The sequence below is a fragment of the Ranitomeya imitator genome, chromosome 10, assembly GCF_032444005.1.
Source record: "Ranitomeya imitator isolate aRanImi1 chromosome 10, aRanImi1.pri, whole genome shotgun sequence".
In the NCBI taxonomy this organism is placed as follows: Eukaryota; Metazoa; Chordata; class Amphibia; order Anura; family Dendrobatidae; genus Ranitomeya; species Ranitomeya imitator.
Window position 1 is genome coordinate 47,654,556 of NC_091291.1, and position 18,895 is coordinate 47,673,450.

Sequence of the window (18,895 nt, forward strand, 5' to 3'; positions counted from 1 at the left end):
TCTTGACTGAAAAAAAACAGAAATGTAGTACGGTAATTTATGCAAATTTAACGGGGTCTGAATAATTTCCGTACCCACTGTATCTATTATCTATCTATCTATCTATCTATCTATCTATCTATCTATCTATCTATCTATCTATCTATCTAATATTAAGTGTCAGTACTTGTACTAGTTTACACATTGCAGAGAAATCATACAGTTTTGTAAAGTTAAATAATTTCTAGTATAATTATTTATGAGGAGTCGGTCTAATCCCTTCCTGAAGTATTTGTTATCCTATAATCATTGGCGTGTAGATTTTCTCTTCTATTTATGTGGTCATCCTCTCCGTCATGTGTTCTCAAATACAGATTGCACATTTGTTTCTAGTAATTCAAGGTCAAGATCCCCCAAACTCGTCATTCTAATAGCAGTGACTTTCTCCAGAGGTCTTGGATCACTTATAATGAGATTGATCTCTGTTGACATTTTGTGTTTGTGAAGTAAAAGATGAAACGGCAATGCTTGTCAAATCTTCTACCTCTGTACCCTGTGGAGAAAACTACAAGGTCATTGGTGTGAGCCTTGCTCATTTTTAATCTGAGTTTTCCTGCCGGGTTGTGCAACCTTTTACAAACAAGGGACCTGGAGGCAGCCATAAAATAAATGCAGAAAAACAACAACACCGGCCATTGAGTGGTAGCACATTTCTCACGTATTCGGTTTTGTTATGGGGACGTCAATGATTTCTGGCAAATCTACAGTATCTGAAGATATAAGGGGACACATCTCCTTACAATATTTTCAACTGGCCATGTAAGATGCAGCATGTGATGTGGCAATATGGTGCCAAGGCCCAGGCGTAATTCCCTAAACCATTCCTAAAGAGCTCTGCAGGAGTGGCTTAAGGTATTGAATAGTAACAGTCACAACTGGACCATCCCGTGTGGATCTGCATGTCCTACAGGGAATTGCACATTTCTTTTTAGGAGTTGCAGCTGCTGGATTCGATTTTGTTAGGTTTCCCATTTTCTTGTCAAATTGGAATAAAAATTAATGTGAGGCTGAAGCCAAAAAAAAAAAATTGTCAAAATTTCGATAATTATATATGTGCAGATAAGCTGCTTACATGCTGTGCTCCATAAATTGTAAGTTGCCCAAAATATTAGCAAAATGCTATAATATAACATAGTAATACTTACAGTACCAAGAATTCAAGCGCCTAACTGGGGCATTTAAGCCTCCTAGGCATCCTAGGCCTCCCAGGTTCATCTACAAAATTACCTGGAATGTCTACCACAGAAATTGAGATTGAAATCGTGACTTTTACCAATTTTGTAAAGTTTCTATTAGAATAATTTCCTTTAACAGTGATAGCTTCCATTACCCATGTGATACTAAAGGAAATCGAAGCCCCTTCTGCTGACCTATTGCCTGTTACTGCAGTTGTTGTGCTGTTATTCCATCTTGAAATGGATAAGGTAATTGGAAGTAGTCTGCTACTTTTGCCATGGTCAATAAGGTAAAGAATATCTATACACTATCTGAAATTATCAGCATTGAATGGTCAGGGTCAAAGTGAACTGATAATATTCAATTGTTAATTTGGACCAATTTGCTCCAGAATTTCTATTTTGGAAGAATTAGCTCTAACATGTCAGGAGAGGTGGTAGACCCTTTAAAATGATACCGTCTACAGACTGGTACAATGGGAATATGGTGGCACATGTTAGAGACAAATAAGTTGTAGGGGCAAGTCCTTTTCAACTTAGAAATTCCCCATCTAAAATAAAAATAACATAATCACATCCCATGCCACCACCATTTTAGCGATGTCTCCCAGGGCTCACATGACATTATGTCATGTGATCCCTGCAGCCAATCAGCCGCCACTATTGAACTGCTGCTCGCTCACATCCTTCATCATCTTCAACCTTAGACAAAGGTAATTAGAGAGAGCATAGCATCCTACTAATAGCGACCACTTACTGGCTGCAGAGCTCATGTGACATAATGTCACGCAAGCCCTGGGAGACCCGGTGCTGGCATCCCTGGGATAATGGAGGTGCCGGAGTATATGTTATTTAAAAAATAGGATGTGCAAGTATTATGCTTGTTTATATAGCGCCATCATATTTCGCCACGCTTTACAGACATAACCATTGCTGTCCCCATTGGGGCTCATAATCTACATTCCCTAGAAACATGTCTTTGCAGTATGGGAGGAAATAAGAGGAAACCCACACTTTATGACATGGACTGATAATACAGAAGTTTGAGTAAGTGATCAAAAATCATTACATTGTATTATTTCTGGTCGGTTCGGCTTCTTCTCTGAAAACAAGAACACATGCAAAACCCCATCAACTTAAATGTATTTAATAAAAGTTGCAGTCATTACAAATAAATATCACTCTGTACACATTGTGCTAAACTCTATATTAAAACCATTTAATTGCAGCCCCTGAGAGCGGCCGTTCTTTCACACCGTCTTGAAGAATTATTTACCGCCAGATGGAAAGGGTTAACGATGACGAACCAACACACAATGGCGCGCTTCTGTCTTGGTAGCAATACTTATAGCGACATCTCCCATTCTTTGAAAGCATTTACAGTTCTTGGCAGGAAGAAATTTCTGATACAAGGTTCTTGGAGAAAAAAGTGTACTGGACCCAGGTCGGCTCTAAGAAAGATTGAAAAGAAATATATTTAGAAAAATGAAGTCTGGAATCAATGTATTTCTTCCCCCGAGGACGTTCGGCGGAGCTGACCCAATCATTCCTCAGCTTTAAGGCTCCTCTCGGCACTGTCAAGTACATAACAGCCCGCGGGGTCAAATTAGCATCCTATGGCGTGGAGACACCTCATATATGAAGTTTTCGCTAATTAGAAGTGTGCTTATCTTTCAAGTGAAAAATAAACTGTGAGATATAATGGATGAGTGGATTGTAAATCTCGTTACTTTCTGAAAATGATTAAAGGGGGACTGAGAGTTTTATTTGGATCATGTCCATCTGTCATCCATACAAATTATTTTCCCTTTTGTAGCTATGTGGGTTCTAAGAAACGCTTCGCGACCACTTTGCCTTTTCATAGGATATACTAAAATGGAGCTTTTATATCAAGACGTTGCAATTCCAACCTTTGCTTTCAGAAAGCTCCAGCTGCAAGCAGAGTGACCAATATTGATAGCCAGCAGTTGCAGAGGGGTTATCTGAATACAGCTGCTCATTAAGACATAGGGATGTTATGATTTCCTGCCTTGGACACCCTCTATGTACCATGGGAAACCACCCTTGCAAACCTTGCATTATATCACTGGTTCCCAACCTTTTATTACCAAACGCACTATGCTGGTACTAAGTAATAGCATAATGTAGGCAACTACAAGAAGGTTGCAATGCAACACACAAATTATTGTGACACACATGTCCCAATAAACCTAAATCCTTAGCATTTTCTACAACTTGCGAGTGACAGGTGTCCAATCGAGAGTATTCAATTTTTCCACTATACTGAAATGTAGCACGATATTTGGTTACATGATGATTGACATTGCCTAACTTTTTTTGTAGCCTTAGCCTTGAGCCATTTTTTAGAATAACACATTTCACGCTCCATATAAAGAACCGCCATGCGTCTCCTAACTTGAATTAACAACCTCATAGGCAAATATACAGTAAGGCTGCTAGATCGGGTCAAGATACATTTTTCCGGTCTGTGCGTTATGGTTCATTTATGGATCTTGAGACATGCTCGTCTGAAATCAACCTTCAATCACATATCCACGTAACTCGGTTGCGGGTTTCCCAACCCAAACTCAACAGGCTCTTGAGCATTTTTGAGACTCTCAAGTTTGGGTCAGAAGCCAGTAGCCAATCAGTATCATGCACTCCACTTTGAAGAGGTTATCCAGGCCTATGGTTTTTTTTATACTATTGGCCTAAGAACTCTTACTGGCAGGTAGATGCTAACTACCTGCCTGTTCGTCCCCGTGACAATCCCTTCTGGCTCAATCAGTGATTCTCCAGCTTCATTTGACCTCATGTCAGTAGAGAAGCTCTTTCACTACCGGTGTGCCCTGCAGACAGATCATCACTGTCGATGTCATCCTAATTGACAGCTGGATCACCGCTGTTAGGCAATGGATAATTCGTATAAGAAGAGAAGGAACTGCTCTGTTGACGTGATGTCATTGGAAGCACAAGAACCACTAGCAGGAGTGATCTGTGACTGCTCTGAACTCTTATAGATTGTCGCAGGGTAGAACTGACAGGTAGTTAGCTACCACATGCCAATAAGTTCTTAGTCCCACAGCCAAAAAAAACCCCAAAGTCCCATATAACATCTTTACATCTCAGTTCACATTTTCATACAGTTATAATAGTCAAAACTATGAATAGAGTTAAACAGAGGAATGTCCAACCTAGAGAAGAATTGTGCTTATTTTTGATTAATAATATCATATTTTTTGCTAGAACCTGTGCCTAATTTCTTATTATACTTGTAGGAATAAATCTTTGGGAACACTAATAGTATTGCTATAAAAATAAGCACATTTTTCATGAAGCCCATCATATGTACATTATGTGTACCGCACTAATAGATTAAATTCAGAATTATATCACATCTAGAGATAGAGAAAATGTCCTACAGGAGTGAATAGAAAGACACACTGCTCTCTGAGGGACTTGTAGGTGTTTTTCTTTTGTGATGATTTCTCACATTGGCAAAGCCGAGTTTGGCACTCCAACATAGTGATAGACTTTAAGAAGCTTCATTGGAAAATGACACATTATTTCTACATGGACCTTTTTTTGGAAGCTTGTAATGATTTTGCAATATTCTTTCTATATCAATTTATCACAGTTGTCAAGATCTTCTTGTGCTGCCATTCAATAAGAAATTATTGATTCCCATTGGATTAAAATACTGCTCATATGATGAACACAGGTCCATAAAAAAATAAGTGGAAGCATTGGGCCCGATTTACATCTTTTTTTTCCAAGTCACATTCTTTTTCCAGGACATCCCTCATGACAGCACACCAGGAGGTGGTCCTTCTCATATTCTAGGGACAGGAAACACGAGAGGTTAAAAGCACCCCTCTCCACCTCACCCTCTGTGTTTTTCCCATCTATGAAGATCTGAGGTTGTGGGTTGTAATACTCACCTAGGCAGGTTAACGAAGCAACTATTTTTTATTCCTTACATCCATGTTTGTACAACAAATCCAGGTAGATGGCCAAAATGTAATGTCCTCAGTCCACAAGTTCGCAACCTGGAATTGGTAGTTCCACTGCCCTGTACCAGGCAATACCCACTGTCTCCCAACTTTTGGTTGGTCCGCAGCTTTTGGTATTTCCAGACGGTATAGTGTGCATTCACAGCTTATGTTCCTCCAGACATTGGATATCACAATTGTAGCACAATGATACTCTTTCAGCCAACAACCAATCTCCAACTCCATTGGTCATCCATCCATGTGCTTCAGGACCTCATCCTCGATCCTCTCCCTTCTAAGTCACTCTTCTCACTGCCTGACAAAACATGTGGCTTCTTTTTCTCCCGCCCCCTTAAACATTTGCTTTTAGCTCAAAGAATGAAGCATATTCCATAAGCCCATCACCTGGGACTACATGTGAGACCCCCTGTAGTAAAAGCTCCATTAGGTCTACAATCCCCATTTACACAATGGAACTAGTGGCTGTAAGAACAACGGAATGATAGAGTTTCTTGATTACTAATCTTGGGTTTGGCCTAATGTATGCATCAGATCTAGCCTGCAAGTCTTCCTCTGCTTACTGTCACTGAATGGAAACATTGATTCCTGAGGCTGAACTGATGAACAAGCAAATCACTAATAAAACACAGCAAGCAAATCTCTAATAATATACAATAATATCAACGCAACCAGTGCTCTGTGCTGGAAAAAGTTAGCAACTTGTAGAGCCATGAACTCCACTCTATGTCTATTTGTCCAATAGTCTTTAATAAGTGGACAGCTCCTCACACTGTCCCTAGGAGGACAGACACGCGGTAGATGCGCATTGGAGCAAGGATTACCTGGAATGTGCTCAGGGGGATCGGAGGGGATACCTCATTTCCTTTCCTCCTGTGAAGAGGCACATGGCTGATACCTTGCTGAGTAGGGGGCACTCAGCCTGGGTCAGTAGAGCGGGAAGTGGCTCCTGGCTTTCACCACTTACCTCTGTGGATTCCTCTCAGCTGCATGCTGCAGCTTCCCCTAAGGCACGCATTCAGACAGGCTGGATCGAGCCGCCCGCCCCCCTCCCCCGGGCGGCGTACGTGGAAGCCGCCATGACAGGGGGTTTGGAGCATGGGGAGGGGGGGCGTGGGGTTTGCTCCAGGGGGAGGGTTAACTTGCTGGTGAGGGGTATAGTGGGAGCAGGTGGGAGGAGCTGTTCACTTCCCGCTCAGTGGACTCGTGAGCAGGAGGGAACACACACCAGCGCTGACAATGGCAGCCATTGAGCAGGTTCTGGCACAGCTGCGGGCGGCAGCGACGTCGCAGCCTCCCGGCTGGCTAGAGGCACAAGTATCAGACATCCTAGGCGATACCAGCAGCAGCGGCAGCGGCGCGGATCCCTCGGCGGCTGGGCCCGGTGAGCGGCGGCCTAGGCGCGTGCGCCCCCCTCAGCGCCTATCCCCTGGCACTGCCCCAGCATCACAGCGGCGGCGCAGGAGCCCCTCACAGGACCCTCCGGGCCGCGTGCCTGCGCACAAGCGCCCCAGCAGGCCGCGGTCCAGGAGGAATCCACCTGCCGTGCTGGGGCCTGCGGCGGCAGTCGGGCCTTCTCCCCCATCACTCCGGGGGTCTGGGCCCATGCGCGCCAGAGCGGCTGCAAGACACGGTGATGTCACGGTGGGCCGTGGCGGTTATGCCTGTCCCAGGCGGCCTGGTTCCGGCGGCACCATGAGACGGCGGGGGAGTATCCCAGCGGCGGGCGGCGCCCCAGACCCGGCGGGGCTGCTGGACTCGGCCGGGGTATGCCATTCCCCTCATGCATCGGCGAGCGGGCCCGCACCTCTTCCTGGGATGGCGGCAGATGGCAGAGTTTCGGATGGCGGGTCCGGGTCTGGGCCTGACGGATACATGCTCGAGTGACGGGGTCGGCACGGTCCCCTCTGCAGGGGTCGGATCAGCTGGAGCTGTGAGGTGCGAAGTTCACATCCGGGGGGACGCACGGACGGCTTCGGGATCAAGAGACGGCTGGACGGCGACGGCGTCTGCGGCTGGGGGGATCACAGCTCCCCTGCAGCCTGGTGAGAACCCTTCTATGTTTTGTTTGTCCCCGGCGTTGTCGATGCCGACTTTGACTTCGGTGGATCGGGTTGGGGGGTATGTAGAGCGGGGTGAGGGAGTTGGTTTGCGGGCAGATACGAGTCGTGAAGGGGTGGGCGAGTTGTTGTCGGGGGTGCGGGAGCTGTTGTCGCGGTTGAGCAGTGGTAGGCCAGGGCCGTCTCCTTTGATAGCTTGGGTCGGATTGTTGGGGTTAGCATTGTTAGGCAGCGGTTCGGGTGACCAGGGCAGGTCGGCCGAGCCGGTCTCGGTATCTGTACAGACTGAGAAAGAGAAAGAAGGGGGCATTCGGCTAGATGATAAGGCGTGTGGTGAGGTGTATGTGTGCTTTGAAGGGCCGTTGTGGGTGCATTTGAAGAAGGAGGTGCATGAGAATATTTGGAAGGACGATTACGTGGAGATACTTTCACTTTTACCGCTGGAGAAATTTAACCTGGATAAGAATAAAAAGGAGGATAGTAAGAAGGAGGATGAGGAAAAGCGGCGATGGCGCCTTATTCCTCAGATGTTTGTGAACTGGCTTCAGGCATTTGCGATTTGGTAAGTGTTATTGGCGAGAAGGCTCCCGAGAATTGCTCAGCTTTGTTTTGTTATATGGATTCCATAGGGGAGGCGCATAGGGCCTATGGTGGTCAAGCATGGTTACGATAAGATGAGCAGTTTCGGCAGCGGAAGGCAGTTTGTCCAGCGATCAGATGGGATCAGAAGGATACTCCTTTCAAGGCGGGGCCGGAACTTCCGGCCAAGGCACTGGGCATGGTTCCTCTTCAGGAGCCGGGGGTCAGGCGGGACAATCCAGCAGTCAAAAGCACGGCATGTGTTGGCAGTTCAACGAGGGCCAGTGTAAGTTCGGAGCGACTTGCAAGTTCAAGCATTTGTGCTCGCACTGCAACGGCGCTTCACACGGAGCCTCCAAGTGCTTTAAGAAGAAAGGGAAGCCAGAGGGTAATTCAAAAGGGGGTGACTCCGGTGAGGTTGGACGCAATGGCTCCTTATCTAGATAAGTTCCCTGATAGGGAGAGGGCAGAGTTACTCCGGGCCAGGTTTGATGTTGGCTTTTGTATACCGGCCCCGGGTTTTGCGGTACCACCGACGTTGAAGAATCTTAGATCGGCCGAGTTGCACGCATCAGTCGTGTCTGAAAAGTTGGGCAAAGAGGTGGCGTTGGGTAGGATGTCTGGTCCGTTTCCCATTCCCCCTTTGGATGATTTGGTGGTGTCGCCTTTGGGCGTAGTGCCCAAGAAGGAGCCGAATAAGTTCCGGCTCATTCAGCATTTGTCATACCCGAAGGGGAGGTCGGTTAATGATGGGATTGATCCGGAGTTCTGTTCGGTGGTTTATACGTCGTTTGATGAGGCAGCCAGGTGGGTGCGCAGTTGCGGTAGGGGAGCATTGTTGGCCAAGACCGATATTGAGTCGGCCTTTTGTTTGTTGCCGGTTCACCCCGATAGTATGAGGTTGTTAGGCTGTTATTGGGACGGCGGGTTTTATGTTGACCGATGTTTGCCGATGGGCTGTTCACTATCGTGCGCTTATTTTGAGGCTTTCAGTTCCTTTTTGGAGTTGGCGGTGCGGGATGTGTCCGGTTTGGACTCGGTGATTCATTATCTGGATGACTTCTTGTGCATAGGCCCCGATCAGTCTCAATGTTGTGAGGTCCTGTTAAGGACGGTTGTTAGGGTCGCTGAGCGCTTTGGGGTCCCGATGGCACCGGGCAAGACGGAGGGTCCGTGCACGAGTTTGTCCTTTTTGGGTATTGTCATCAATTCTGTGAGGTGGGAGTTTAGGTTGCCGGTTGACAAGGTGTTGGGTCTGAGAGACGAGGTGGCCCGAGCTAGACGTTTGAAAAAATTGCCACTGCGCGAAGTGCAGTCGCTCTTGGGGAAGTTGAACTTTGCGTGTCGAATTATTCCCATGGGGAGAATTTTTTCACGGAGGCTGGCCAGTGCTACGGCAGGGGTAACCGCCCCTCATCATTTTGTTCATTTGTCAGCCGAACACAAGGCTGATTTGGAGGTTTGGGACCGTTTTTTGTCCTGTTACAACGGGCGTTCGTTGTTGATGGAGGAGGCAGTGGGTAATGCTGACTTGGACTTGTTTACAGACGCCTCGGGCGGTATTGGTTTTGGGGCCTTTTTCGGGGGCCGTTGGTGTGTAGCTAGATGGCCGGAAGCCTGGTTTGAAACAGGGTTGGTGCGGAACATCACGTTGTTGGAAATTTTCCTGATTTTGGTGGCGGTGCAGCTTTGGGGCGACGATATGCGGAACAAAAGGGTTCATTTTAATTGTGATAATATGGCGGTTGTGTGCGCCATTAACAGTTTGACGACGGCGTCGCCCCCGGTGATCAGAGTTCTTCGGCAGTTGGTTTTGTCTTGCTTACACTTGAATGCTTATTTCACGGCTTTGCATGTGCCTGGTGTTAATAATTGCATTGCCGATTCTTTGTCTCATTTCCAGTGGGAGCGTTTTTGGTCGCTTGCGCCGGATGCCGAGGAGATGGGGCTGGAATGCCCGGCGGAACTCTGGAGCATGGTGTCCGGGCTGCACAGCCTCTAATCCAAGCATCCTTCGCTCCGAGTACGTGGTCAGTTTATCAGGCGGTATGGAGCAGTTGGGAGAGTTGGCTGGCGGCTTGCGGCGTTGCGGGTGCGGGTTTGGACCAGGTGGGGGCATTGTTGTTGTGGTTGAGACATGGGGCGGATCAGGGATGGTTGGCAGCGAAGGTGGATAGGACGATAGCGGCTTTAGCCTTTGGTTTCAGGCTACGGGGCCTTCAGGACGTGACAAAGTCCTTTTTGGTAAAGCAAGCTGCGAGCGGGCTGAGAAGATCATGCAGCCGTGGAGATTGCAGGCGCCCGGTGTCCTTTGAGATGTTGGAGCGGTTGGGGGTACGTTTGGGCGACGTATGCGTTTCCAGCTTTGAGGTTGTGCTTTTTCTCTTAGCTTTTTCGTTGGCCTTTTATGGAGCTTTGAGGATTGGGGAGTTAGTGTCACCCACTAAGGTTCATCAAGGGGGCCTGTGGGCGGGGGACGTTTTTGCTTCCGAGGGGTCACTGCAGTTTTGGATTCGGAAGTCTAAGACAGATCAGATGGGGTGGGGTAAAAAAGTGGCTTTGGGCGCTGTTCCCGGTTCTGTTATGTGTCCTGTCCGTTGCTGGCAGGATTTTGATAGGTTTCACCTGTGTGGTGATGGGCCTTTGTTGCGTCATGAGGACAGGTCTTTCCTGTCTAAATATCAGTTTGTAGCGGTTTTTCAGCAGTGTTTAAAGGCCATCGGGGTAGATTCTGCCAGGTTCGCCTCCCATTCTTTTCGGATCGGGGCTGCTACTAAGGCGGCGCGAAATGGATTGGCTCCTGAGGTGGTGCAGAAGATTGGGCGGTGGGAGTCCGGCCGTTATCGGAGTTATGTGAGGCCTTGAGCAGCTGGGGACTGTTCGATCTTTTACTCGTTTTGGCGCTTGTTTAAGTTGTTCATGTTTTTCAGGTTCATCCTCGCTGTTGGTGTGGATTGTCGGCCACTCGTATGTGTACTGGGGCGCGAGGTGGGCAGACGTCAGACAGGATGGAAGACAGCTCGGCTTTTCCAGGGATGTGGCCGTCATCAGGTAGTTGGGGTTTCGGGGGTTAGGTTGGAACAGAGTCCTGGAGGAGGTACATAATGGCATCTGAATGGACAGACCTCCTGATATTTTGGTTCTGCACGTCGGGGGAAACGACTTGGGAATTCGGCCTTGTCGTGAGTTGATCCGGGCCATTAAACACGACATGCTGCGGTTATGGGTTTCTTTTCAGGAGATGTCCATAGTATGGTCGGAGATTGTTCCTCGGACATCTTGGAGACACGCCAGGTCGGTGGACAAGATAAATAAAGCCCGAATTAAGGTGAATCGGGCCGTGTCGGGTTTTGTTGTGCGGAATGGTGGTTTGGCCGTGCATCATTTTGAGTTGGAGCGGGGCGGTGACCAATTTCTTTTGGGTGATGGGGTTCATCTGAACGCGTTGGGCATTGATTTGCGGGCCCTGGGGTTACAGTCTGGAATTGAGCGGGCCATAGCGGTTAAGGTTGGTGGGGTCTCGGGTACTTGAGGGGGTCAAGTATCCTCGTGGTGGTGGGGGGAGGGGTCCTTGGAGTTGGTGCTAAATTGGCCTGGGGGGTCCGTCAGGATACAGACTCTCCAGTTTGGTATAAGTTTTGGTTGCGGGTCTGGCGATTTGGGGGAATCTTGGTAACGGTGGGCCAGATTCCTAAGTTGGAAGTGGACAATGGTAACCCTACGGGGTATTTTAATGCTCTCGAGCCTGTGGGGTAACGGCTGAGAGTAATCTACAGTTGGTCTCTTGTCCACTTGTTTATACTATGGTTGACACCAGACTTTTAGCTTCAAGGACCCCTTCCCAGCTCATTTTATGGTTATATGTTTTGTTTGATTATAATAAAGGCCGCTGTGGCTAATTATTTCCAACTTGAGACTTATGTCGTTATTTGGAGGTTGGGAAGGAAAGGGGGTCGGTGACCCCTTGGGAAGGCACTTATCCATGGTAGTCGACAATACCAATGTCAAGACAGGCTGGAGCGAGCCGCCCGCCCCCTCCCCCGGGCGGCGTACGTGAAAGCCGCCATGACAGGGGTTTTGGAGCATGGGGAGAGGGGGCGTGGGGTTCGCTCCTGGGGGAGGGTTAACTTGCTGGTGAGGGGTATAGTGGGAGCGGGTGGGAGGAGCTGTTCATTTCCCGCTCAGTGGACTCGTGAGCAGTCCCGCCCTCCCTTTATTTTTGTGTTCAAGGGTGTTGTTTGGCTTTCTGTTTTTGGGTCATAGTGGCTGTAGGCGGGGGAATGGGTGCTTGGAGTTGGTGCTAAATTGGCCTGGGGGGTCCATCGGGATACGGACTCTCCAGGTTGGTATAAGTTTTGGTTGCGGGTCTGGTGATTTGGGGGAATCTTGGTAACGGTGGGCCAGATTCCTAAGTTGGAAGTGGACAATGGTAACCCTACGGAGTATTTTAATGCTCTCGAGCCTGTGGGGTAACGGCTGAGAGTAATCTACAGTTGGTCTCTTGTCCACTTGTTTATACCATGGTTGACACCAGACTTTTAGCTTCAAGGACCCCTTCCCAGCTCATTTTATGGTTATATGTTTTGTTTGATTATAATAAAGGCCGCTGTGGCCAATTATATCCAACTTGAGACTCATGTCGTTATTTGGAGGTTGGGAAGGAAAGGGGGTCGGTGACCCCTTGGGAAGGCACTTATCCATGGTAGTCAACAATACCAATGTCAAATAACATGCACGGCATGCGTTCCAGAGTGGAATGCATTTTCAGAATTACAGGGGAAGGACGCAGGACTATCTGTCAGCACGGCGTGCATTCCAGGGTGGAACACAAGGGATTATGGGCGGTGGTGCTGGTGCATATACCGGAAGACAAGGTAGGACACTATAAAAGCTTATTGTGGATGAGATTTGGGTGTACACTGTCTGACAATTAATGTTAATCTACTCGTTCAGAGACATCGTCCAAACAATCCTTGGGTACAGTAGGTCATAATGATTAATATTAGCCCTAATGTTTCCTTGAGTCAGTTCAGAAAGTCTTAGCCCCTTTTTCTCCTATCTTGTTTACCTTTAGGTCAAAGGAGTCCCTATAAGGTCTGGTTCTTCCTCCAGGAAGAAAACCAGTAGATGTGCAACATGTATTACCCAAAACACATAAACAGTTGTCTGCCAAGTGTATCATGAAGATCCGGAAAAAAGGAGCAGGCCTCATTTATGGCTGACATACTATCCATGATTACGGAATAAGTACAAAGTACTGTCTCCAGCCTAGTTCCCCTTTAGATGATACAGGTCTTGCCGCATTATAAATGGGCAAGATGAGAAATGGAGGGGTCATCAGAAGAGGAGGAATGTTCCTATTATTCTGACCAGGATCTGGAAGGTGAAGAGGATACACCTCAGATTCCCATATAGGAAAGAAAAAAAATATTATTTCTCGTCTGAAGATACTGATGAGCTTTAATGTAATGGTCCCGCTCATTACAGTGAGGAATATGCACATATTCATCACTGTAATGAGCGGTACCAAGTGACCGCTCACACAGGACCTGCTGCAGGTGCTGAGAGGAGAAATTGCAGGAGCTGGGTGAGTATTTCCCGGCAAGCAAGGGGGTGCACAGGGGATGGGAAGCGGGAGGGGACGCACAAACTTTATTCTTAAGTGAAAACAAAAAAAAAGCATTGATTTTTAATTCCTTCTCTCCATCGAACACTGCTGGGGAGAAGGGATGAATGCCGGCTTCAGCACCACACGCAGGGGGGACAGCGCTTACTGTAGCGCTGTCTCTCCTGCGGGCGGTATGTGCACACGGAGGAGAGTGTACACTGTTCTCCGTGTGCACGTGTGCTGTCTGTATTGTGGTCCGTGCTGCCGGTAAAAAACGGACATGTCTATGTGTTTTGCACATGGACACACGGCCCGTGTGAAAACACGCACATGTGCAGAAACACATAGATCCTAATGGCTCTACGTGTGTCAGTGTCTCCGGTACATGAGAAAACTGTCACTACACGTACCGGAGACACTGACGTGTGAAAGAGGCCTTAGACTGCAGCTATCATAAAGGTCATGCCCAAGAGGTCATCTACAGCAGACTCTGGCCTTTAAAAGCTTCAAGTAGGCAGAGAGGGCTGTTATTTTTTGTTTAACAGTGGTTCACCTGAAAGGCAAACAGGAAAACTGTATGGACTGTATGGTCCTCAGAGTGGGAATTAAACACAAAAGTGTTTCATCAGCTATCACAATGTTGGGGTGTCCCTTGAGTAGACTTGTGTGCATCCTGGAAAAATGGAAAAGTGGCAATTTTCTTTTTCCTGAACACTGAAGACAACACGGAGGGGGTGGACGACTTGTCCAAAAATTGGGACAAGAATTTTCTATATGCCTTCCTGCCTTTTCCATTTATCCTATGGGTCCTGAGAAAGATTCAGGAAGTTCAAGCTACTATAATACCAATCACCGCTATTGGCAGAAAAGTAGCCGTTTCCTCTAGTAAATCTTATTGCTCTAGAAGATCCACTTCTCCTGCCAGAAAGGTATGACCTTGTCTCTCAAGGTCCTCTCTTACATCACAATATAGAGCTATTGCTTATGACAGCTTTGATCGTAAGAGGCAGATCTTAATGTTTCAGGGTCTGTTGGATCGGGTGGTCATGACGATGCGGGCAAGCAAGAAACTAGTGACTTCTGCTATTTCTATAAAAATCTGGAAGAAGTTATGATCGCAATACAGGGAAACCGTTATCAATTCCTCCTGCCCGAAGATTCCTATAATCGTGGATTTATTACAACTGGTGTTCGAAAAGAGTCTAGGACCAAGTACACTAAGGGTCCAGATCTCAGCACCGAACATCTTTTTTGTCTCTGGCAAACCATTCAGGGGGTGCTAGATTTTCTAAAGCAATGAGCAGATTAAGACCCACAATTAGGAAATCAGTGCTCCCGTGGGATCTAAGCTTGGTACTGAATGCTCTATGCAATTCTCCTTATGAACAGAAGGGAAACATTAACATGAAGATGCTTTCCCTGAAGATGAGTTTTAGTGGTCACTTCAGCGAAGAGAGTCAGAAAAATCCAATCCCTGTCAGTGAGAAATCTTGAACCACGAAATTGTCCTACCCTCCTTTTGCCAGAATTAAAAGAATCGGAAGGAGAAATTGTTTCATTCATTGGATCAAAGATGCACGGTTCTACGTTATGTGGGGGCTACCGAAAGTTGGAGGCAAAGTTCAAACCTCTTCGTCCAGATCGCAGGGAAGAATAAAGGCAAGAAGACTTCAAAAGTGACATTGGCCAGATGGATCACACGCACTATTTTTCTGGTATACTAGGCAAAGGTGAAAGCACTGCTGGAACGTGTCAAGGCACATTCAATAAAAGCGATCTCTGCTTCTTGGGCTGAATGGACAGGAGCATCAGTGGACCAGATTTGTAAAGTCACAACCTGGTCTAACTTAAATACCTTTTGTAAACATTACAAGCTGGACATATTATCTGGCCAACAGGTGACCTATGGAAGGAAATTCCTTCAGGCAGTGGTCCCGTCCTAAAATCCATTCATTTGGTATTTCTCCTGGTGTAATGTCATGAGGGATATCCTGAAAAGTAGGAATTAGTCCTACCAGTAATTGTATTTCCAGGAGTCAATCATGACAGCACTCTTACATTCCCTCCCATGAATTCCTTGTACTTATGTGCAGTTAACATTTGTGTAAGAGAATTCAATAAAATTGAGTTGCATCCATTCTGGTGTGGTGATTGGTAAAACAATGAGGGTGAGGTGGAAGGAGGAGAATCTTCTAACTACTTGTGTGTTTCCAGTTCCTAGAGGATGAAAAGGACTACCTCCTATTGTGCTGTCATAACGGACTTCTGGAAATGCAAATACCGATAGGACTAATTCCTACTTTTTGTCGTCTGGTAATCATTGCAGATTTTTTACGCCAATTTCGTAAAAATCGGGTTGATGAATTTTTCATCAAAATAAAAATGTTCTTTTGTTCTTATGTCTTTTACCTTTTTCGGGCCTTTTTAGAGAAAAAGTTGCATAAAACTTAGATGCTAAAGATGTACAAAGATATGGATAGATAAATAGATAGAAATGGGGTAAATAAATAGATAGATAATAGATATAAAGATAGACAGATATTCCTGAGATGTTGTATAGAATTAGTGCTTTGCATGTGAAGCTTACTGTACACAGATGTACACTATACTGCTCTTCACAGTCACCGGATCTCACTGAGCGCAACATGAGCCAAATTTGGGGAACGTCGAGGGAAGTGCTGGACTACGTTGGACCTGTGTGGGAACTTTTTTTTTCATAAAGTGGTGAAGAAGGGACAGTGTCTTGTTTTTAACTTATCTCTTTTTAGGGTTTCCACGTGGTGATTACATTGGATTCCCTGGACTATACTGGACATTCGTATTTTTTTTTCAATTTAATCAGCTGTGTTTTTTGACAATTTACAGTTGTCGTCAACCCCAAGCCCCATTACCCTGATTACCACCGCACCAGGGCAATCAGGAAGAGAAAAGGCGAAGCACCAGAAATGGTGCATCTAATGTGATGTGTCACGTCTGGGGTGGCTGCAGGCTGGTAATTTTAGGCTGGGAAGGTCCCAATATCCAAGGACCTTACCAGTCAGACAATAAAAGCTCATAGCTGTCTGCTTTACCTTTGCTGGTTATCAAAAAATGAGTGGACCCCATGTTATTTTTTCATTTATTTATTAGGTTAATTCATATATAGTAAGCTACACATGCAAGGCACTAATTATATATCTCTCGGATATCTATCTCATATATGTCTATCTCATCTATCTATCTATCTATCTATCTATCTATCTATCTATCTATCTATCTATCTATCTATCTATCTATCTATCTATCTATCATCTATCTGCACATCTTTAACACCTAAACATCTGTAATTTCTATTCTGCATTTTATTCTCGTACATGTCACACAGATAATGCACACTTATGACATCCATGTGCACATGTGTGACACATATTGTCTTCCGTGCTGCCTGAAAATAATGGGCAGGTGCAGACGACCGGATTTTCACACCAATGTGAAAAAAAAAGACTTAAAAGAGAAAGACAAATTAAAACCTGGTGTAAGACTTATAGAGAATAAGGTGCAAATACTAAACGCTACAAAAAAAGAACAAAATACTCCAGAACAGTGGAGAAACAGTAATGTGAATAGGGGCCAAAGAATGTTATTGTGCTCACTATGGTCAAAGTGGTCCCTCCTCAGGGAACATGCTGCACAATCTACAGTGTATGTCCGCCCCTGCGTCACCTAATGGCATTAGTTTACCTTCATAACATGGTGGTGGTCTGAGTACACCATCAAAGCACTGGCCGGAGGCTGTATAACTACAGGCTTGTGTTTTATTCTGGCAGAAAAACTCCACGTTCTCTGAGTGATGCACTAGACCTTCATCGATCTCTGTGACCCAGAGCTTCTGACCTTTGTAAATCACTTGGCTCCGCTGTACTGGCACTTTACATCTTGCTGTGTATAGAACAGAGATGGACACATACATTTAAGAGAAAACCAAAAAATTAGATTAAACATTTTTGTATGCTCAACATTTTGTCTTTGCTGAAATTGAAAGCAGGTGCCACTATCAAAAAAACCCTTGTTTTACAGTCAGGGCCGGACTGGCCATCTGGCAATTCTGGCAAATGCCAGAAGGGCCTGTCTGGTTGTGGCCGCCTTGTCTGCTACATTGTTAGCAGAATCTGTGTTCTCAAGACACCCATACTGTTAAGAGTTGTGACGGAGCACAAAGTCGCTGACTCCGTCACTTACCCTGGCAGCCACGGGTATCATGAGAAATATTGGTCTTGTAGAAAATCTTCCTTTCCTCCATCCAGGGTAATATTGGTAATATATCCCATCTGGTTCATCGGGATGAGGACAAATGGGCCTGTGTGATTTTACATGCCAGGGCTGAATTTCAGCCCCAGTCCGTACCTGTTTACAGTCCTTACTTATGAGTTCTATTGTGCATGAGATATGGCCACCAGCTCTCCCCATTTCTATAGATGCAGGTGTCTGTGATCTGCTTTGTTGCAGGAGCTTGAACAGAGACATTTTCACATGGGGTGAAGATTGTTAATCTGTGTTGCTGCCGATGGTTTTGAGGTCACACAGACACAGCTTATACTCAGTTGAGGCATGCTAATGTAGCTGCTGCCACCCCTCAGAGTACAAGCTCCATGGCTACACAAAAATGTTGGGACACTTCTTGATGGTTACACATCGACATTAAAGCACAGAGCTTAGTGATAACATAAGAACAGGTCAATATTAAAGCACAGATCTTGATGATAACATAAGAACAGGAACAGTCTGTTTATTGAGTGTCTAAATTACAGTTCTGTGGCATGGAACTTGATGGTTACACTGCTAGACAGAGGCGTGCAGCTTGGTGGTTATTAATTATTGTCTTTCAGCAAATGTAACCAGGTCTTCTGGCTCAGGACAAAGTCAGGTTACAGAAGCTCAAGGTCCAGGCCAGAGTTGACTAATTGTCTCAGACTACAGGAGAGCTATTCTTTTGATGAGCTCTGCTATTCACCAGTCCTGTGACTGCACAGACATTGTTTGCGAAGCTGCGGGGATGAGCATGAGTATGCTTGCCTCAAAAATTAAATAAATATGGCATATAATGTTCCCAATATCAAATCTTACTTTAACTGCAAGTGTCCCATTCCTAGAGGAATTTGCTGTAGTTTTGCAAAGTGTAAGATAATAAACGCAGACTTCAGTGAGTTCCCATATGTTACCTCTGCAGGCAGGACCGTCAGACCATTGTCCATCCGCCATACACGTTACACTATGTGATCCATCCATAAAGAAGTTTCTTTTGCACATGTAGTAAATCACTTCTGAGACTTCATACTCGGCTTTCTTCACTGCTACCAGAATGCCTTCTTTGATCTCAGGAGGTGGTGGACAGTAGACTTCTAAAATTAAAAATGTGAACTTTTATTCTCAATAGACAAATGTAAG

General features: G+C 46.0%; 1 protein-coding gene across 1 annotated transcript in view; it reads right to left on the reverse strand.

Annotated features, from left to right (window-relative positions):
- Positions 1-2,345: 2,345 nt before the first annotated feature.
- Positions 2,346-18,895, reverse strand: part of LOC138651418 (beta-2-glycoprotein 1-like) — a 66,609-nt gene continuing 50,059 nt past the window's right edge. Inside the window, exons 6-8 of the mRNA XM_069741601.1 lie at positions 18,670-18,849; positions 17,192-17,389; positions 2,346-2,665 (exon numbers count right to left, since the gene is read on the reverse strand). Of these exons, the coding sequence (XP_069597702.1) occupies positions 2,592-2,665; positions 17,192-17,389; positions 18,670-18,849 (452 nt within the window). The 3' untranslated portion in view covers positions 2,346-2,591. The remainder of the gene's footprint in view (positions 2,666-17,191; positions 17,390-18,669; positions 18,850-18,895) is intronic.